Below are 22,186 nucleotides of genomic sequence, written 5' to 3' on the forward strand. Positions count from 1 at the left end.
CAGAATTCTCTGTCTGTTGCTGAGAAGATGATGAAAAAGGTTTGCTATTGCCAAACCTATTTCTCCCACCATTATTGTTATTGAAGCCTTGTTGATGCTTCTGTTGATCTTTCCATGAGAAATTTAGATGATTTCTCCATGAATGATTATAGGTGTTTCCATAGGATTCTCCCATATAATTCACTTCTTCCATTGTAGGATTCTCAAGGTCATAAGCTTCTCATTCAGAGGACGCTTCTTTAGTACTATCTGATGCAGCTTGCAATCCAGTCAGATTTTGAGAAATCATATTGACTTGCTGAGCCAATATTTTGTTCTGAGCCAATATGGCATTCAGAGTATCAATCTCAAGAACTCATTTCTTCTGAGTCATCCCATTATTCACAGGATTTCTTTCAGAAGTGTACATGAACTGGTTATTTGTAACCATCTCAATGAGTTCCTGGGCTTCTGCAGGCATTTTCAGATGAAGGGATCCACTAGCAGAATGATCTAGTGACATCTTTGACATTTCAGACAGACCATCATAGAATATACATATGATGCTCCATTCTGGAAACATGTCAGAAGGATATATTTGGGTTAATTGCTTGTATTTTTCCCAAGTTTTATAGAGGGAATCACCTTCCTTCTGTCTGAAGGTTTGGACGTCCACTCTGAGCTTACTCATCTTTTGAGGTGGAAAGAATTTGGTCAAGAAAGCATTGACCAGCTTGTCCCAAGAGTTTAGGCTTTTTCTAGGTTGTGAGTCCAACCATGTTCTAGCTCTGTCTCTTACAACAAAGGGGAAAAACATAAGTCTGTAGACCTCGGAATCAACCCCATTGGTCTTAACAGTATCACAGATCTACAAGAATTCAGATAAGAACTGAGGATCTTCTTATGGAAGTCCATGAAACTTGCAGTTCTGCTGCATTAGAGAAACTAGGCTTAAGCTCAAAGTTGTTTACTACAATGGCAGGAATTGAGATGCTTCTCTCATAGAAGTTGGAAGTTGGTGCAGTATAAACCACTATTTTATGGTTTATCTTGTGTTTAATTGAGTGATTTTATCAAGTCTTTACCCACTTATTCATATGAACTGCATGATTTCACAATCCTTTCCTAAGTTTGTTCTATGGTTGAAAACTTGCTTCCTAGAGATCTTTAATTTGTGTATTTCAAATTCTCCTTTGTACCATTCGATGCAGTGATCCGTGTGTTAACTGTTTCAGGCTTTATAGGGCAGAAATGGCTTAGAAAATAGAGAGGAAACTTGCAAAAATAGAAGGAACACAAAAAACTAAGGAGATAACCAGCGAGCATCGATGCGCGCGCGTGGCACACGCGAGCGCGCGGAATGGTGAAAGTCGCAGTGACGCGTGCGCGTGCCTGACGCGTACGCGCGGATTGGAGTCTGCACGAATGACGTGCACGGTGGACGACACGGACGCGTGACAACGAAAATCGCTGAATGATGCACACGCGTGACCGACGCATACGCGTGACATGCGCGATTTGCAGAAATAACAGAAAACGTAGGGGGCAATTTCAGGCCGCGTTTTGACCCAATTTTCGATCCAAAAACACAAAATAAAGCCAAGGAACATGCAGAGGCTCAACACACATCAACACATTCTCATTAGGATAGTTTTAGGATTTTAGATCGGAATCTAGAGAGAAACTACTCTTCCTCTAGGTTCACTTTACATTCATAGTTTATTAGTTCTATGCTTTTTGTTTTGGATATTGAAGAGTCATCACCTCCGTTGAAGATACTATTCTAGTTTGTTTCCTCACTTGCTCTTTTATTTATTCCACATTCTTAATTCTTGTTTAAAATGGTAGTTGGATTATTTTCATGGATTGTTGATGTAGAGGATTACTTTTATTTTTTTAATTAAATTTCAGTCTCTATTTTATTTAATTTATTATGTCTTCTTCTTATATTTTTCTGAGTATTATATTCATGTCATGCAGCATAGTCACCAAGCATCTTCCTTGCATTGTTGTTGGGTTCGGCCATGTCTGCTTCTTTTTCGAATTCTTCTGTAAGGTCCTCTCCGGAGTGTTGTGCTTTAACTTCTCTTAGCTTCCTCTGCAGAGTCCTTTCAGGTTCATGATCAGCTTTAACAAGAATGTTTTTATCCCTGTTTCTGCTCATGTGAAAAAGAAGAGAATAGAAAAAAAGAGGAATCCTCTATGTCACAGTACAAAGATTCCTTTATGTGAGTAGAAGAAGAGAAGAATAGAAGAATGAGGTAGAGAGAAAATAAAGAGAATTCGAACACAGAGAGAGAGAGAGGGGGTTCAAATTTTAAGAAGAATAGAGGTGTTAGTAATTAAATAAATAAATAGAAAGAGATGAGAGAGAAGAGAAATTCAAAAATTAATTAAAAGAAAAGAAAAATATTTTTGTTTTTATTTTAATTATTGGTTAGTATTCAAAAATTAAGAAAAGGAATAAAATAAAATTAGAGTTTAAAACAATTAGTTAATTAAAAAGATTTTTGAAAAGAGGAATGTGATTTTCGAAAATGAGAAGTGAAAAAGTAGTTAGACGGTTTGGAAAAAGATAAGAAATAGTAAGTTTTGAAAAGATAAGAAGTTAGAAAAAGATTTTGAAATTAAAATTTGAAAAAGATATGATTTGAAAAAGATTTGATTGAAAAAGATATGTTTGAAAAGATATGATTGAAAAAGAGATTAAAAAGATTTGATTTTTAAAATTAAAATTGATGACTTGACTAACAAGAAACTAAAAGATATGATTCTAGAATTTAAAGATTGAACATTTCTTAACAAGAAAGTAACATACTTGAAATTTTTTGAATCAAATCCTTAATTGTTAGCAAGATTTTCGAAAATATGAAATAAAAATAAGAAAAAGATTTTGAAAATTAATTTTTAAAATTTTTTGAAAATATTAAGAAAAAAAATGAAAAAGATTTGATTTTTTTGAAAAAGATTTGAAAAGATAGAATTTTTAAATTGAAATTTTTACTTGACTAACAAGAAACCACTAATTTTTTTTAAATCTTTGACTAAGTCAACCCAAAATTTCGAATTTTATGAGTGAAATAAGGAAAAGATATATATATTTTTTATTTTTGAATTTTAAAAAAGAAAGAGAAAAACAACAAAATGACTCAAGACATGAAAATTTAAGATCAAAACCAATGATGCATGCAAGAACACTTTGAATGTCAAGATGAACATTAAGAACACTTTGAATATCAAGATGAACATCAAGAACTTATTTTTGAAAAATTTTTAAGAAAAGAAACACATGCAAGATACCAAACTTAGAAATTTTTAATGCTTAGACACTCACAAATTAAAAATGCATATGAAAAACAAGAAAAGACACAAAACAAGAAAATCACAAGATCAAACAAAGACAATCATCAAGAACAACCTGAAGATCAAGAAGAACATATACATGAGTTTTCGAAAAATGCTAGAAAAATAAAAGCATGCAATTGACACCAAACTTAAAATTTGACTCTAGACAAACAAGAAACACAAAAATTTTTGATTTTATGATTTTATTAAAAAAAATTTCGAAAAATTTTTTGGAAAAATGAAAAAGAAGAAAAAATTTTGAAAGATTTTTGAAAACTTTTTGAAAATAAAATAAAGGTTGAAACAAGAAGAAAATTACCTAATCTAGCAACAAGATGAACCGTCAGTTGTCCAAACTTGAACAATCCCCGGCAACGGCGCCAAAAACTTGGTATGCAAAATCGTAAATCACACTTTTCACAACTCCGCATAGCTTACCAGCAAGTGCACTGGGTCGTCTAAGTAATACCTTACGTGAGTAAGGGTCGATCCCACGGAGATTGACGGCTTGAAGCAAGCTATGGTCATTTTGTAAATCTCAGTCAGGCGGATTCAAATGGTTATGAGATTTTGATAATTAAAAGATAAATAAAGTAGAAAATGAAATAAAGTTACTTATGTAGTTCCTTGGTGGGAATTTCAGATAAGCGTTTAGAGATGCTTTGTTGCCTCTGAACATCTGCTTTCCTATTGTCCTCATCCAATCATGTGTACTCCCTTCCATGGCAAGCTGTATGTTGGTAGATCACCATTGTCAATGGCTATCATCCATCCTTTCAGTGAAAACATGTCCTTTACGATTTCCCGCATGGCTAATCAGCTGTCGGTTCTTGATCATGTCGGAATAGAATACATTTATTCTTTTGCACGCTGTCACTGCGCCCAACAGTCACGAGTTTGAAACTCATCATAGTCATCCCATCCCAGATCCTACTCGGAATACCACAGACAAGGTTTAGACTTTTCGGATCTCAAGAATGCTGCCAATTGATTCTAGCTTATACCACGAACGTTCTAGCGTCACGGATTCGAATGCTCTGTTATCAGGAGAGGTGATTTAGATCCGTGGGTTAGACACCAAAGAGAGTATACTCCAGCTGTCATCCAATGACAATGTTGAACATCATGTAGACTGCTTTGTGGTTGTCAGGCACGCAGATCTTGGCTAAGCGAGTAACAAAGATTGGGTGATTGTCACGGGTCACCCATTCATTCTGACTTAACTGAATTAAGTACAAGAGTATATCTTGGAGGAGAAGTAGGCGTGAATTGAAGGAAAAATAATAGTACTTGCATTAATACTTGAGGAACAACATAGCTCCTCACCTTAATCTGTGAGGTGTAGAAACTCCACTGTTGGAAAATACATAAGAACAAGGTCTAGGCATGGCCGAATTGCCAGCCTCCCCAAATAGCAAAATACAATCAAAATAGGGTTCAAAGACCTGATCAAAGGATCGAAAAGTGGTCCAAAGATATGAATACAATAGTAAAAAGTGCTATTTATACTAAACTAGTAAACTAGGTTTACAGAAAATGAATAGATAGTGCAGAAATCCACTTTCGGGGCCCACTTGGTGTGTGTTTGGACTGAGCATTGAAGCTTTCACGTGCATAGGCTCTTCTTAGAGTTTAAACGCCAGTTTTTGTGCCAGTTTGGGCATTTAACTCCAGCTTTGGTGCCAGTTCTGGCGTTTTACGCTAGAAAAGGGTCTCTAGTAGGCGTTTGGACGCCAGTTTGGGCCATCAAATCTCGAGCAAAGTATAAACTATTATACATTGCTGGAAAGCCCAAGATGTCTACTTTCCAAGGAAATTGAGAGTGTGCTAATTGGGTTTCTGTATCTCCAGAAAATCCACTTCGAGTGCAGGGAGGTCAGAATATAATAGCATCTACAGTCCTTTCTCAACCTCTGAATCAGATTTTTGCTCAGGTCCCTCAATTTCAGACAAAAAATACATGAAATCATAGAAAAATACACAAACTCATAGTAAAGTCCAGAAATGTGAATTTTGCATAAAAACTAATAAAAATATACTAAAAAGTAACTAAAACATACTAGAAACTACCTAAAAACAATGCCAAAAAGCGTATAAATTATCCGCTCATCAATACTACTAATCCGAATGAAGAATGAATAACTCAATTATAAAATAGATCAATGCAAAACTTCAAAATAAAATAAACTTAGATTAGTTACCCATGGAAAACATAAATAGATCTCATAACCCTTTGACAAAGGATTAGTTACCCATGAAAAAGTGAAAGAAAACAAAAGGAAGAACTAAGCTGAAGAACTGATAGGATTTGGATCCAAAGATCCTCCTCTTGGATGCCCCTCTCTTGTGAACAAGGTTCACTTATTATATCATAATTCTAGAATTCAAATTCAAAACTATCCTAATCTTATCTTTCGGAAAGGAAGATAAAGTAATTAACTTACTTACTTCAAATTCAAATCAAAATAATAATTCAAAATCAAATCCTAACAACTAAATTTTTAATGTTTCTAAAAGGAATTAATAACTAATCTTCTGGAGTCTTGAATATTTTGTATGTGATAAAGGCTTTTAATGATGTGTATAATTGAGATAGGGACTTAATTCTTGCAACTTGAGAGTTAGAATTATCTTTACGCCGGGATTGTATTAGATAAATTTGGGCGTAAGCCCAAAATGCACTTCCCATGAGGCACACGCGTCGGGCGTGTGTCTTGGAGGCTTTAAGGGACGCTCGGCAAATGAAGGGAGAAGACAGGGTCCGCCAGGCATGTGAAGAGGTTGCCAGGCATGCTGGAGTGAAGGGGGATGTCTGTCGGGGTGTGGGCTGTCCGCCGAGCGTGGGTGTTGAGAAGTTTGGGGCGCTATTTTTTGTGTCCCAAAGATGAGGGTGATGCGTAGCTCAAACTAAATGTTCAGTATAGAGATATGCATATCGCTTTGAAGTTCTGAACATTAGCTTTCTAATGCAACTAGAACCGTCTCATTTGGATCTCTATAACTCAAGTTATGACTACTCGAGTGTGAAGAGGTCAGGATTAGGGACATGCACGTCGGACTTGTAAGCATGGCCATGGGGTGTGCATGCAATTTTGTGTTTTGGGCTCCAGTTTTCTTTCTTTTGGGCACAGTTTTGCTACCTTTAAATCGCATTTGTATTTTTCTTGTAAAAATCTTTGATTTTTTTGTTTTTTTAGCCAAAAATTTCTGAAAACACTAAAACACTATCCTAACTCCAAATATTTGATTATTTATGAAATTCCATTAGAAAACATAAGAAATTTGATTAAAACTTATAAGAAAATTAACACAAAAGAACCCTAAAAATTGCTTAAGATGACATGTTATCAGTAACCCAGTGTGAACTATGATATACTAAATGAGCTTTCGGGCATATATGTATAATATCACTATGTTTTTTGTGTTTTCTATGCTTCATGTAGATATTATCTGTTTAGCTATTACCTATTCCGTTATATCTATCTAACACGCAACCTCGACTAGCGCTACAGGGTCATATGTATATATTTAATATAAGGTCTAAAGTCTCTAAGAAAAGCCGTGAAATAGTGCCCGGTGGCTAGCATTGGTCATGACGTGCTAGAAGTTGAGTTGTTACAAATGGCGTCGTATGAATCACTCTTCACTTTTCAACCACACTTCCCTTTACTCTCAGTAAAAGAAACCCTTGTTCTTAATTGCACTCTGAACCCAGCAACGACACTCACTGAAAGACGAACCAGGTTGGATTTCGACGCGTGATTAAATGGCGGGTGTTGTGTGCGTCTTCTCCAGCGAGGGTCAGTTCACATTTCGTACATAGGATGACAACGAAGGGTTAGAGGTAGTCATTGAAAGAGCGTCATCTCTATTTCTCTCACAAAACTCTCTCTCTCTCACTTTCTTTTCAAAGAAGCTTTCACCATTGTCGCCAATTGAAGCATTCGGCGCGTTGTTCCTATTTCTGTCACAAAACTCTCCTTCTCACTTCCTTTTCAACGTCATTGAGAAGACGAAGAAGCCTACAACATCGTCGCCGAGTGAAGTATCCGGCACAATGTGTTCGTGAGTTTGTCGTTGAAGAGTAGCTTCGGCGCGGTGATTGAAGACATGATTGACGGCCATTTTCATCGTTGTTTAAGGTTATATTTTTTCTGGTTAGTAAACTTGTTAGGATTGTGCCATTGATAATTTTTCTGTTAGAACTAAAAACCATTTATGGGATTAGGGTTTTACTCCTTGTTGATTCATGAAAGTTGATCAAGGGCTCTATTTTTCTAAATATTAAAGGAGTCTACCAGCTATTAGTTTATATGTTCGTTGTTTATGTTTGGCGTTCATTTTGTTGTTTGATTTTAGTGTTTTCATTTTCTTCATGAAATTCAATTTTGTGGAAGAGAAGTTTTTTTTCTGTTACTAAACTTTTTTTTAGGATTGTGCCATTATTAAATTTTGTTTCTTGTAGGTGTTTTTTTGCTCAAACTAAAAATTGTTTTTGGAGTTAGGGTTTCGTTCTAGTTGATTAGACACTTTCAATACCTCAAAGTTAATCATTTTCACCACTGCAGCCTCCATTTCAACCACCTATCATGCTGGTGACCTCAATTTTTGTTGTCTGAACAGTTGTAGCTACACTCTATAGGAAAGGGATATATATGCAACATTTTAGGATTAGGATTTGTCACTTAGGGACTGATTTAACCAAATTTCATAAAGATATCGTGCTGGCTACCAATTGGGATGTAGAAGGGTGTGCTAATATGCAACTTAACGCGCCACATCAACTTCTGTTAACGCTGTCAATGTGGAAAGTGTTGGAAGGACTAATGTGACTAAACTAAAATATTTGAGGGATGGATTTGATTAAAAAAATCTTTCGGTGACTAAATTTGAGATTGTGTGATCTTTCAGGGACCATTTTGACCATTTACTTTTATAAAATGTGACTAAGAGTGGCAATGGGGCAAGTAGGGGCGGGTTTTTGCCCTACTCGATCCTACCTTACCTATAATAATTTGTTTAGAACTCGTCCTACTCCTATCACTAAGTAGTAAAAATCGAACCCTAGTATGCTCTTGTGGGTATCCGCCCCTATCATTATTAAAATCTAACAAATAAAATTAAAGTTCAAAATTTATATAACCATCATTATATCATAACATAAATTAAAGTAAAAACTTTATAATGATACAATATTATTAATCATTTTACTAGTTGTTTTACATATCTTATAGATATTATATATTAAAGAGAGTTAATTTATCTATGGATACAGATGTGAAATTCGTGATCCAATCTTATTTAACTGCGGATCAAATCAGATTTGATCCAATAATCTTGTGGATCGGGTGGGGATAAATACCGCAAATCTAACCAACGTGAGTTGGTTGAGTGATTAGCCCACTCATCCACTTAAGCAAGTTTGGGGTTCGAATCTCGCCTTGTGTATGCAATAACTCATTGGCCAGCGACAAACTCCTAAATAGAGCTCAAATTTGTGACGAATTAGTCGTTAACTGTCAAGTTGGAGATGCCTTAGGCAACACACACAAAAATGGCGAATCTACGGATTAAATCCAATCCATAAACTGTAACAACCCAACTTCTAGCACGTCATGACCACACTAGAAGCCAAGCATCACTAATTTTCTTCCCTTAAACTATAACTATTAATTAATATATGAGTCTGAATCATTGTTAAAGCGTAAGCGTGTTACTGCGGTAATTATTTTTTGTAAAATGCTTTGCCAATGATATCAGCCATGTACAATAAAAGTTATAAAACATAAAAGAAAGATGGATATAAGGTAGTCATATAAGCCACATACATACAATTAGAAAATAAAAATAGCAATAGTTATTCAAACGTAACACAGTTTAACCCATACTTAAACTCTTTCAACATACAACGCTACTCATATATATGCACAGACTCACCTATACACATGACATCCTGAGTTTAACCTATTTAAAAAGCCTCTAGTTTGGAACCCAAGCTAGATAAATCTTATCCTTCAAAAAGACTAAAAGGATAGGAAAAACACACTCTAGGCTCCTTGGCTTCACATAATATCGAGTGTCTTTAAGCGTACACGTACTCCACGTCTGGGATGTGACATAAAGGTAACACCACTTTTTCAGTGGGCAACTCCATCAGCTCCACCTGTAGGAATAGTAAAGGGAAGGAGGTGAGAGCTTACGATTCCCAGCAGGGTGCCAACAAAAGGAAACGAATTGTTTATCGATCCTAGAGTAAGGCTCTAGGGTAGAGGTAATCGCATGCGTATTCGTTTTGACCCTAGGTTATATGATCTTAACTCTCCTTCATTTTGTGACCATCTCAATTTCTTACTAGTTATTCCAATTTTAAATCTCTTTTCCTTTGACTCTTATAGTCTCTTATAATTTCTTAAAGTTTTCCCTTTATGTTTAGCATTTCGAATTACCTTTTCAACCAGCTAATAACAACAAACAACTATAGATCAACCACAAACATAAATACAAACAAGTCATATAACAAAATCACAAGATCATAGAAATTATACTGCAAATAAGTATGATGCATGTTTGTTCTATATAGGCCATGAGCTCACGTATTAGTTTATAACCTGCAATCCGACATTAACCAGTCTCAGATGCGATTTTTCTTTGTGTACATACGTACATATGTGTTAATATGGTTAATAGCATCAATGCATGAAAACCGGCAATCGTCGCAAAGTTTGATGTTATAATATACACGCAAAAGGAAACAATGATCAATCAGTACGTGGGCATCCTCAAGATCAATCGTCAACAGTACGTTGATTTTCTCGAATTCTATAATCAAACAGTACATGAGTTTTTCTGATTTCAAACATCAACAGTACGTGGGTTTTCCCAATTTTAAACATCAACAGTACATAGGTAACCTCCGAATTCAATCATTAACAATAGGTCCCTGAGCAAGTGAGACGAAATCCTCGTCCTTGCCAGGTGAACATTTAATCATTCAGTTCTTTTTTCCATTCCCAGTATCTTTTTTAGTATCTAGTCACTAGTTCTCTATTTTCATTACTCAATTCTCTTTCCTCTGTTCTCTTTTTCTATTTTCAGTTCTTTATTTTCATTTCCTTATACTTCATTTATTCTTCTTCTTTCTACTTTTCATATCTTAGTTATTCTTTTATCACTTTTCTTACCTCACCTTAGATTTTTTTTTTATGAAAAAAACCGCTAGTTTCTGAGTTTTAAATTGTCTTTTTACATTTTTTATTATAATTACCATTATATCCCTAAACTTTTACACTATTTACCATTATGTCCTTGTCATTAACTTAACTACATTTATGTCTCCTAAACTTTTGCTTATTTATAAATTAATCCCTAAATTTTTAATTAATTATATTTTAGTCCCTAAATTTTTAGTTAATTATATTTTTACTGTCATATTTTACTTAATTATATTTTTATCTCTATACGTTTACCTAAACTATTTTGTCCTTACACATTTTATTAAATATCCAAATTGTCATTTCACCTTAAATTACTATTTTGACCTTAATTTTTTTTATCAAATTACCATTGTATCCTTGTTCCCAAATTATTTTTTTGTCACCAAATTTTCTTTGATTTTGAACATATTCTTAAGCTTTTCTTTAACATCTTTTTAGCATTATTTGTCTCTAAAATTCAGCCATTAAAACCATATCAAAACACATTAAACAAGCTTAAAATTAAGCTCCTTAAAAGCTCCATACAAAATAGCCATAAAAATTCTAAGAACATTGAATTTCTAAACTTGCAAATAACATAATAATATTACTAAATATTCAACGCTCAATTTTAATCATCAAACTTTAATTCATCAGCACACATTAAACATATACTTTTCACACAATTAATTCAACCAAACCCTTACCTCTTTTGAAGGCTCAAAACCAGTCTTCTCTATGGAACTTTTTAACTTACCTTTTTACTTAATTTTCAATCAAAGTTAACTTTTAGTTCAAAAATATCATGAGAATGAAGAGGAAGGTGAGAGAAACACTTTAATCGATTTAGAATTTTGATTGAGATTTTAGGAAGAAAGGTGGTCGAATTTAAAAGTTAGAAAAACATGGAAGTAAATGCTTGTTTTCTCTCTTTTTCTCTCTTGAATTTTCATGGATGGAGGTGGAGAAATGAAGGTGGAGGTAGTTGAATATGGGGAGGTAGTGGCATTAAGTAGGTGAATTATGAGGTGGGTTATTGATAAAATATTATTTGAGAGATAATTACTAGAGTTAGATGTATCAAATCACATATATTTATTTTGCTAGAGTAAACATATAAGCTACTAGTATATATGATACTAGTAACATGATTATCTCGGCTACAAAGATCTATAAGGATGTCTTAATATAGCTACGTTTAACGGAGAGTATCAGCATTAATCTGTATCGACAGATTTTGAGTCCGGTTATTATATTATTAATATAAAATATTATTATTTATTTTCTGCATATTTAAAATCGGCTCATCAAATTAAGTTTAACTGTATCACTCAAATTTTGCGAATTTTCAACATACAAAACTCAAAAAGTTATTTACTGAAAATCTGGGTTGTTACAAAAGTACAAAACTTCCCTACCTATAAATCATTCCATTAGCATCTAGTAGGGGTGCATATGATCTGGCCAGCCCGAAAATTTGGTCTGGATTCGAATACTTTGGGACTAATTTGGTGTGATTTCACCGGATCTATGGTCTCAAAAATAGACCCGATTATTATTTAGGATTGGATCCTAGTCAAACGAACCCAATTTCACCCGACCCATGTGCACTTTAAGGGGATTAAAAAATGCACATATGTTTTAAATTAATTCTAATATTATGTTATATTAATTATAAGCTTATTGTTTTATTTTTAATCACATTTATTGAATTAGAAAATAAATAAAAAAATATGAAATTAAAATTTATGGACAAATTCAAATTTAGGTATGGGTATCAACTTTTCTCTAACAAGTATTTTTTTTTTATAAATAAGTGCATTCTAATTTTCTGATATAAAATTTATTAAGATTCGAACTTCACTTAATAGAAATCCAATTTTAGTATCGCTCAAAAATTGTGTGATTTCATCGAATCATTATTTAAGATCGAATCCAAATCAAACCAAACCCAATTTTAATCGATTCTATGTGCACCGAGCATCATATTAAAAACTCAAATTAACACATCATCGTGTCACCCATGATGAATCTATTATAACTAGTGTTTGGTCTAAATTTAAAGGTGTAAAAAATGGTTAAAAATCATATTAAGTATTCACTTGAAAATTTATAATTAAAGTATATTTATTTATTAAAAAATAATGTTTAATATTTACATATTAAAATTAATTATTATATGTTTATATATAAATATATATAATTTAATTTATTTTAATATATTGAAAATTAGTTAAACATATATAATTTAACGAGTAAATGTCCATAGTCGTTTCTGAGATTCATGCAATTATCCGATGTAATTTTTAAGATTCTGATTTTTTCAATGTAGTCCTCTAAATAGAGCTCTGAGTACTCAAAGTAGTTTCTGGGCATATTTCTGGTGATGAGTCATCACCAGAGCGCTGACATGGACTCGGTTTGTCACGCTGGAGGGGCCAACAGCTAGCTGAGCTGGCTAATTTTTAGTTTGTACTCAGATTGGTCCCTCCTTTTATATGTAACCCTAAATCTCTAAATTCTCAGACACTTCAACTCTTCGTCTTGTTCATCTCTTTTTCTTCTTCTTTCATACATTTCTTCTTGTTCATATACTCATTGATATGATAAATTAAAATCATTCATTCATAATTGAAATTTAAGACTTTATTCTAGTTCATTACTAGTATAGGGATACCGAATTAGTCTAAAGAATGAGGACTTACGAAATACTAAGATTAAAAATATCTTCAACCCAGATGTCACCTTTCCTTTCAAAGCCACATCTATTATGTATAACTAAAAATTAATCACAAAAAATGAGGTTAAACATGAAATGAATTTTTTGGCAATGTTAGGTAATAAGTATAATAAGTTGTCATATAATCTTTCAGCATGTTTAGATATGTGATGTATTTCCTAAGTAATGATTCTTGCTACACAGAAATTGGCAATTGAAGTGAACAAATTAAGAAATGATTGGATTGAACTTTGTGGTTGTGGCTCTATCAATATCTTCTTCTTCGAGGACTCCAACTTCCACTAGTTTCATAAGCTCCATTCTTGATATGTAACCCCTTTTAATACATTTCTTTCTACAATGGCTACTCTAAAGCCTTTAGCACACAAGGTTGTTGCAATGAAGATCCCAAAGTGCCTCCACACACCAACACATCATATGAGCCTTGTGCTTTGTTAGCCAGATCGGACTAGCGAAACGAGCTTGGAACAGTAGAGACAACTTGCTGAGGTTCTTGCACAATTGCAGTATATGCCACAAGCTAAAATCATCAATTATAGCTTTATTTCTTTTAATTAATGCAAGAATTTGAATGCCATGATGAAATGAACCTTCTTGAGCAGAGCATATGTTAGACTATAACTGGTCTAATCTTTTCAAGGCTTCATAAGAGTATGCTCCAAGAGCATCACCAACCTCTCCACTCATTGAAACACTCTCTATTATCCGCTACAAAATAAACAAGTTTTCATATCAATTTTCAATTGGATTTCTTGCAAAGAAAGCACAACATTTCATAACATCCAATGTAAAAAGTGTATGAAAGTGTATAAACAGGAAGAAGTGTATGAAAGAAGAAGAAGAAAAGATGAACAAGACAAAGAGATGAAGTGTAGGAGAATTTGGGGATTTAGGGTTACATATAATAGGAGGGACCAATCTGGGTACAAATTGAAAATTAGCCAGCTCAGCTAGCTGTTGGCCCTTTCAGCATGCTAAATCGAGTCCACGTCAGTGTTCTGGTGATAATCACCAGAAATATGTCTAAAAACCATTTTAAATACTCGAAGCTCTATTTAAAAAACTACATTAAAAAAATCGGAATCTTAAAAATTACATCAGGTAATTACAAAAATTTGATAAACGATTATGAGTATTTACTCGTAATTTAACTTATCTTAATATATTTTTTATTTCCATATGTATTATAGATTAAGCATTAAGGTGCCGATTTTAGCGTACATCTCTTTAATTTGGAGGTGGAATCTAGCAGAGGTACGTGGTCCTTCCGAAGAAACGCACTGGCTACGACAAAACAAAGAAAATCGATGCTGCTTCTTCCTCTCCTCCTTAGCTTCCTTCTCAATACGCCACAAACACAATACCCCCTTTAACAACGCTTCTTCTTCTTCTACTGAACCAACCAACCATATACATAGCAACACAACCACCGTGACATGAAAATAGATTGATACTCTCTCTCTATCTGTGTCTCGCTTTTCCCCAAAACGACAATGGTAGCTGCCGTATGCAGATTCGGACGAACGGCGTTCCTCCTTATTACTATCACTTTCTGCCTCTCCGTTTTGCAGCCATTCGCCAACGCGCGTTGCGACTACACGTTCAACGATGGAAACAAGCTTTACAACTACACACTCTCTTCTCCCATTCGTCACTTTCCTCACGGAATCCTCAGTGAAGACGGGTCTCTCTCTCTCTCTCTCTGATCTGTTTTGCCTTTTATTTCTCTTCGTTTCGCTACGATCTTCATTTATTTATATATTGTTAGTTACATGCTTCCTTGATTCGAATTAAGCAACGCTTTTTTTTAGTGTATTGTTAGTGTTGTTACATGAATGTGGTTAGTTTTTGACGAGGCTATAGTTTTAATGTAGTTTTCTTGTTCTAGTTTTATGTTTTTTGGGGGATTTTTTAAATTATTACTCTGGATTCTGGCTTTATTTTAATAGGATGAAGTGAGCCCCGGAAGGAATGAAACTTGTGGTGACTGGTGACACCAAAAGGTATCAATTATTAGACAAAGTAGCCCGATTATTCGTTGAAATTAGGGTGGTGAAGGAATAGGGGATTGGAGAATTAGTTAGTTATTTAAGGTTAATAAGAGTTCATATATCACACAAATGCTGTGACATCATGATTCAACATGGACTTGAGTTGATGATTGAATTGTCTTGTCAAATCGTTGTCATCGTTCAGGGGTCACCGGCTAGCTTAGTTCTTTTAGGATATTTTGGTGGTTCACTCTAAGGATGAATTAGGGTAAAGGAATTTATGATTAGTTAGTAAATATGACCATTATTGATTCTAATTGAAGTATTAATGTTTTTCATATATATTTACTATTATTATTTGTGTGATTGTAGGTTTTACAAAGTGTCAGTGAACGAGAGCATCCTTTGGTTTCAGGTTGGCTCCATCAGGTCACACTTATTTCTTTGGTTTCTTTACAGTATAATGTTAGCACTATTGATTAATAATGTATGTTTTAGCTTCATCCAATTTGGGCACTTCTTAAGAAATTAAATTAGGAAGTTAGTTTACTTTGGAAAATAAACAAGTTATCCATGCATTAAATACATTGAAAGCTAACAAATTTCTGGTTTGACATTCCTTATTAGCAAAACATATTTATTTAAGTATTTTACCTGCCAAAAGGATCCTTTAGTATGGTCATCGTTATCAGACAGAATGGTATACTGACTCAGTGACTCTGTTAGATGAAACTTTAATTGTAACTAACTATGCACTTTAGCTGGATTAGCAAAGCATGGCATCTGCTTTAGTTGGCAATAGTAGCTTCTGTCTGGATGGATCAATAATTGAGTTTTGTTTATTGATTGTTTGAGCAGCTTTGCGATGAAATGGTTTTCAATCATGATCCTCCAATATGTGCTGACTGCTGGGTAAATATGTCTCATTTTTTTTGCAAAGCAATTTCTTCGATATAGTAACTGAGATTCTGGGTTGTGCTGATACCTGTACAGGGTTGATGTATTGTGAACTATGATCATGTTCTATAATGATCTCATAACATGAAATAAATAATTTTATAAAGGAATAGTTGTCCAAATTGTAGCAGTTGTATATATTTGTTGTTCGCACTTCGCAGTATATCTCAACTGATTTGTTCTTGCTTTTCAGTAGGGTTTTCTTCTCATTGAATAAATTTCCTTTGCATTTTTGTCCATCTTTCTTAAGCTTCCTTGACAAACTGTGGAAGAAAAATCAATTCACTGTTTCAGAGCTCAGTGTGTAGGAAATCAATTCAATACAATAGTATATCTGAAGATCTTGTACACCCATACTTCCTCTTTCATGGATATACATGTAGCCAAGAAACCTAACAACAAATATTACAAAAGAATTATGGCTGCAGAAGATTCATTTATTATCTTAGTAACCTTTCAGTATAGCATGATTTGTATCACTGTACATCTGTAAATGTTATAAAATGAAGCTGAAAGGGAATTCTATTTGATTTATTTTGCTAATATATTAGGAAGCTGTTGGCATGTGCTAGTGGTCACTGTTGGCTGTTCCCATAAAAATACTGCTACTTCAAAAGTTGACATGGCATGTTAGAACGTATTGGTGATTAAAATATTTTTTACTATTATTACAACATTCTTATGATATTTTCGGCTCACTTACGTTTGTTGTATGTTTTAGGAATGTGGAGGACCAACGCGATGTGGGATGGAGTGCAATGCACTTGTGTCAAATAACATTGGAGGTAGAATTCTATTGTCATATCAGTACTTAAAAGTACTTTCAGTTATCTTGAGAGCATTTATAGCATCCAACAGCAGTAGTGTTTTAGTATTTTTTGTTTAAATTTTTTTCATATGGCATTTTTTAATACTAAAAGACTACAATCTAGCATATTGATATCTGTTGTTATTGCTGAATTGGCTTTAGATGTCCATACATGCTCCATCACATTTAGTCATTGAAGTATCTTAGGTAGCATTTGGTAGAGAGACAGAGACTGAAAGACTGAGACTGAGAGACAGGGACTAAGAGACAGAGACCGAAATAAATTTCAGTATTTTGTTTGGTGCAAAGTGAGAGACAGAAATTGAAATAAGAATAAAACTCTAATTTAATTTGCACAAAGGATAAAATTGGAATTAATTAATTGAAATGAGGGTATTTTAGGTATAAAATGTTATTAAAATTTCAGTCTCCGTCTCTAAAAATTTTAGTCCCCTGTGTCCCTACTTTTTGGAGGTATTGAAATACTGAAATTTTAAGGACAGAGACAGAAATTTTAGTACTAGTCTCTGAGCCAACAAACATGATAATGTGTTTCAGTCTCCTAGTTTCTGTCCCAGTATCTCAAAACAAACGCTACCTTAAAGAATGTTTTCATTCTTGAATGACTTGGGTGTTTTCATTGTTAAAAACTTTTGCATGATGGAGTTATTATTACAAGAAGGGCTTTAGTTTGTAAAAAGCATTTTATGTAGAAAAGGTTGTTATAGGTTATAAATAGTAAATATTGAGTATCCATTTTGAGTTTATTCTTTGGGTATTTCTCAGAAGGAAATTGAAGTAGGAGGGAATATATGTCCTCTAACAGTGATAAAATGCAGGTTATCATGTATGCACCACTCTAGGACGGGGCTCACAAATAGAAGTTGATGTTATTGGTTAGTCCAATTCGCTTCTCTGTATTTGTTTCTAATTTAAGTAATAATTTTCTTTGTTAAATTTCTAGTGCTTCATTCATGATCTTATGTGTTTTATGTATGTTATTGTTACTACTTCAGATTATTTAATTGTGTTTTGGGATGATGCTCCTATTTGATTATAACAAGAACATATATCTTTGGTTGTATTGTTACTCTTATGGCAGATAAAAAAAATCCCCACACTGGTGTCATTGTTAAAATGTCAAGCGGTGGCCTTAAGACCAATTGTTCGCTAGCTGTCTCTGTGCTTTGTGATTATAATGGAGTAAAAGTAAGGTTTTTATTCTTTTCTTTGTCTTTTTTTTTTCTTTTTGGGGATACTGAATTATCAAATTTGATATTATGGACCCAATAGCTAATACTATTACTAATTATCTATGAATTATCAATCCCCTGCTTGCAGGAACCATACACTCTGCAGAGATTGGGAGCTTGTAATTATGTCAGGACTCTCTTCTGTGACATCTTTTATTGCTTCCTTTTATTTCATTCATTGTTATATGGTTCTGGTTTCCAACCTTGTCATGGTCCTTTTGGACCATTTGTAGTATTTACCAAACAAAATAACCAACCTCTTTCTGAAGTCTTCAATCTTGTTTTGTTTAAAATGTACTTAACTGACACAAGTTTGATATTTTATTCTACTATCTAATAACCTTGTTCCTTAAGCAGGCTACACAGCTAAAGCATCCATCTGCTTGTGCCATAGTTGTAAATGTTCATGGGGGAGGGTTGGGGTGGTTTGGCACCTTATCAATTGTGTAAGTTTCTGATATCTTACATCGCTGTTGGACTTATCACAAGGGTCTTCTATCAGGAAAAATTACTGATAATTGTTTCATCCTATTTTGTTTCAGTGTTGTGTGCCTTTTTGCTACATATCTACTGGCTGGTGCTGCCTATCGATTTTTCTTCCTTGGGATTCGCGGTGTAGATGTATGTTCTTGCCTGTCCTTTTTGTTGTGTAGTTGGCTTTTCTTTTATTTCTTGGGTATATATTGATTTTATTGTTCTGTTAATTATTGTTACTTTTTAGACATATAATCATTTATGTTCTTCTACCTAATAGTTTATGTTGTTAGGATAAGTAGTTTCATGACTTGGTATTAGATGTATAACCATATATGTGCCTCTGCCTAATACCTTAAGTTTTTGGGATAAATAGTTTCATGACATACACGAAGGCATTAATGGCAAGTAGGATTAGGAGGAAGATCCTCTCGTGAGATTGAGAGAGAATTTGAGAGATGTGTATTGACTTACTTTGATACAGTGCACATGTTGATATATATACAAGGATCACAGTTGATTGGCTACTACAGCTAGCTGTATAACAAAATTCTAACTTCCTAAACTGCCTGAGGGGCTGAGCTGGCAGAGAGTGAGTTGGCATATTCCCAAGATCCCCCTCAAACCCGGGGTGGTCGGCCACTCTGAGTTTAGATGTGAATTAGTCATTTCTATTGATGTTGGGTTGTTTAAGGTTCAATTCGAATCAGTAGTGCATAATGCAAAGGTAAGTTCATATAGAACTAACATTGCTGACTGTTACTGCTAAATCTTTCTGCAAACCAAAATTCTAAATCATCATTTCATATTTTGTTATAGTTTAGGAAATGTCTCATTGGTTCTAACATTGATAATGATGTTTGCAATGTTATTCCACGCCCATCCTTTACAACCACTATTTAAAAGCTTTTTTTGTGTGTAGATTTATGGATATTGGTATGATTTTTTTTTTTGGTTGACCCTATTCTGCAGGCAATCCCTAATGTAGACTTCTGGGCCAGCTTGCCTAGAAGAATACAGGTATTCTTCCTCATGAAAACTTCATATTTAAGTTTTCTCAATGTGGCATTATAGAAAATAAGTGTTGAATCACTCTTGTTTGTACAAGAATGTTGTGAGTTGCATTCTTCACATAACCCTTGTACTCAACTTTACCTTTGCAGATTTGGTTTTCGTCATTAGTGAGGAGGTTTAAGGGACCATCCGAAGGTTACCGAAGCTCCTATTCTCCGGTGAACTTCTGATTTTACATTTTTTGGTTCCGAATTTTTCTTGCGGGTCCATTCCAAGATTATCTAGGATATGAGAAGCACATGCTGCAGAAATGGGCAGATAAGTCAATTTTTTCAGGTGCCTTCCCTGGTCAGTTTTGGTGATTCCTTGATAATGGAACATTCTGCAGAAATCTGTAGTTTTCACTCTAACTTTACCTCCACAAACTTGGTAATCTTTTTCAAAGAAAAGAAGATGGAAGAACAAACAGAAAGCAAAATGAACGTGTAGTGTATTTCGTAAAGGAAAGAGAAAGAGGCATTTATTATGATGGAGCTGATCCAATAATTTTGGTTTCACATTCTTTGGTTATCAGGTAATTGAAGGAACTTATTTTTTTTGTAACTTTGTCTTGCACAAACCATTTATTTCATCCTTGTCCATGCTAACTTGAATGGGATTGGCTTATAATATGAATTTTTAACAGATATTTTTATTTAATTTATAAAATTCGAGTGAGCCTGTACTTTTTTTTTTAAAAAAAAAAATGGGTGTATTGGATTATTTTATGGGGTATTTTTTAGTGCTCCATATTTGAGACAAAATGCTGAAGTCCAAGCAAAAGCTTACACCGCATATAGATATTTTATACACGCTTAATCTAGTTAGCCATGTTATGAAAATAAATAAATATGTAAGAAAGGAACAAACATGCTTGACCAAGGGAAATAATTATAATAAAATGAACGTGCAGAAAACACTCATCAGATGGTGATAATTTGCAAAAGAATAATGAATTAGGATCTTATTAGTTAGAGATGCTATGGTTAATTAGTTTATTCAATTTTAGTTGTTCCATCATTCTAACATTTTCTGAATATACAGCACAGCTTACAGCTAACTACTGCTTAATATAATGACATCGGGCGTGTCCAAAATTTCCAGTGTACATGTGAGAAATTCGAACAGCCACAAATTACTAGGTAATTTAGATAAATCCTAAATGAAACGTTACCTAACACAAAATAACCTACCAAAGCCATATTCATAACTTAAAAGGGAAAAAATGACCAAAGTTGTTGATACATTTTTTGCTTATTGGGTGCAATGTTTATGTCAAATATGAAGAGGGAAAGTGACTATTTTCCGCAATCTACCACACGCCCTTGGCTGTGAAGCTAAGGTAGCAGATCATTAAACAAAGTAAATCAATTTTTTTAAGGGAACAATATTAATTCAACATTTGAAAAGAAAACTCATCACACCATTCATTCTAACGTTTAAATTAGTCTCTAAAAAAAATCATATATGAATTAATTTCGTCATTGAAATATTTAACGCAGTCATTGCGATAACTTTTCTCTTATGTGTTAGGGACGAGCCAGATAATTTTTTAGGACCAACACTTAAGAATTAATGTTTTTTGAAAAAAGGAATTATTGATTTAGCTTCAACAATTTAAGACACTAATAATATAGGTGTAAAAGGATTATATTTTGTCAATATTTTAGTTTATAACTTATGCGCTATTAAATTTTCTTTTTTGAACTAATATTTTGTCAATATTTTAGTTGTTGAATTCTAAATTTAAATAAAAGACATAATATATAAAACATAAATAAATATTTAGCAATAAAAACTTTAAAATAGACGCATATACATAAAAACATTTTATTGATTATATAGAGGATAAAGTCTTGCTAAATATTTTTTTAAAAAATAATGGTTATATTAAATGTACAATTTTTTTTAATCAGAGATACACTTATTATTTTTTATTAGAAAGATTAAATTTGCTAAAATAAAAGCACGTATTATGTTACTAATGAATTATAATTCAAATGACATAATTTTTTTATACTTACTTAAAAATTACATGTTCGAGTCTCGCTCATAATTAAAAAAAAGGGAGCACGAATTATGTACCAAATTGAGCTGTTTAATCTTTGAGAAATCAAATTCCCTTATGCATGACATTTCCGGACATTTTTTAGCATTAATCTATTTTTTATAAATCTTTTCTTTGCTTCCTGTGTGGCTGTGTCATTCGATTTATCAAGTGGATAAAATAATGTTAAGATGTTTTATTTCAAAAGAATGAAAAAAATATATATAATAAGTTTATCAAAATGAGTAATTTCTTTTCAATAAATTACTAAAACTGATATAAAATAATTTGTTTATATTACAATCGATTATATAATATGTGATTTTCATTTGAAAAAAAATCATCA

The 22,186-nt window shown here is 33.3% G+C and overlaps 1 protein-coding gene across 3 annotated transcripts; it reads left to right on the forward strand.

Annotated features, from left to right (window-relative positions):
• The first annotated feature begins 14,477 nt into the window (after positions 1 to 14,477).
• On the forward strand, positions 14,478 to 20,452 carry LOC107469382 (uncharacterized). Of its 3 annotated transcripts, XR_002368605.2 has the most exons (12): positions 14,478 to 14,941; positions 15,621 to 15,663; positions 16,107 to 16,160; positions 16,927 to 16,990; positions 17,853 to 17,909; positions 18,116 to 18,222; positions 18,355 to 18,393; positions 18,624 to 18,712; positions 18,809 to 18,887; positions 19,713 to 19,760; positions 19,904 to 20,090; positions 20,200 to 20,452. XR_002368605.2 is itself a non-coding variant. In XM_016088761.3 (11 exons), exons 1-11 carry the CDS (start codon positions 14,751 to 14,753, stop codon positions 19,982 to 19,984), a joined length of 852 nt encoding a protein of 283 aa, XP_015944247.1. In that variant the 5' UTR covers positions 14,478 to 14,750; the 3' UTR covers positions 19,985 to 20,449. The 3 variants fall into 3 exon arrangements, 2 of the variants coding, with proteins under 2 accessions (XP_015944247.1, XP_015944248.1); XM_016088761.3 differs by having other exon boundaries at positions 19,904 to 20,449; XM_016088762.3 differs by lacking the exon at positions 14,478 to 14,941 and adding an exon at positions 15,025 to 15,260 and having other exon boundaries at positions 19,904 to 20,452.
• Positions 20,453 to 22,186: the final 1,734 nt, after the last annotated feature.

The sequence above is a fragment of the Arachis duranensis genome, chromosome 10 (genome assembly GCF_000817695.3).
Source record: "Arachis duranensis cultivar V14167 chromosome 10, aradu.V14167.gnm2.J7QH, whole genome shotgun sequence".
Lineage (NCBI taxonomy): Eukaryota > Viridiplantae > Streptophyta > Magnoliopsida > Fabales > Fabaceae > Arachis > Arachis duranensis.

Bases quoted from the DNA above. Each gene is read 5' to 3' on its own strand.
- LOC107469382 (XM_016088761.3), top strand. From the start codon at position 14,751: ATGGTAGCTGCCGTATGCAGATTCGGACGAACGGCGTTCCTCCTTATT. The intron at 14,942-15,620 runs GTCTCTCTCTCT...GTGTGATTGTAG, and splicing joins GGAATCCTCAGTGAAGACGG to GTTTTACAAAGTGTCAGTGA. The intron at 16,991-17,852 runs GTAGAATTCTAT...GATAAAATGCAG, and splicing joins TGTGTCAAATAACATTGGAG to GTTATCATGTATGCACCACT.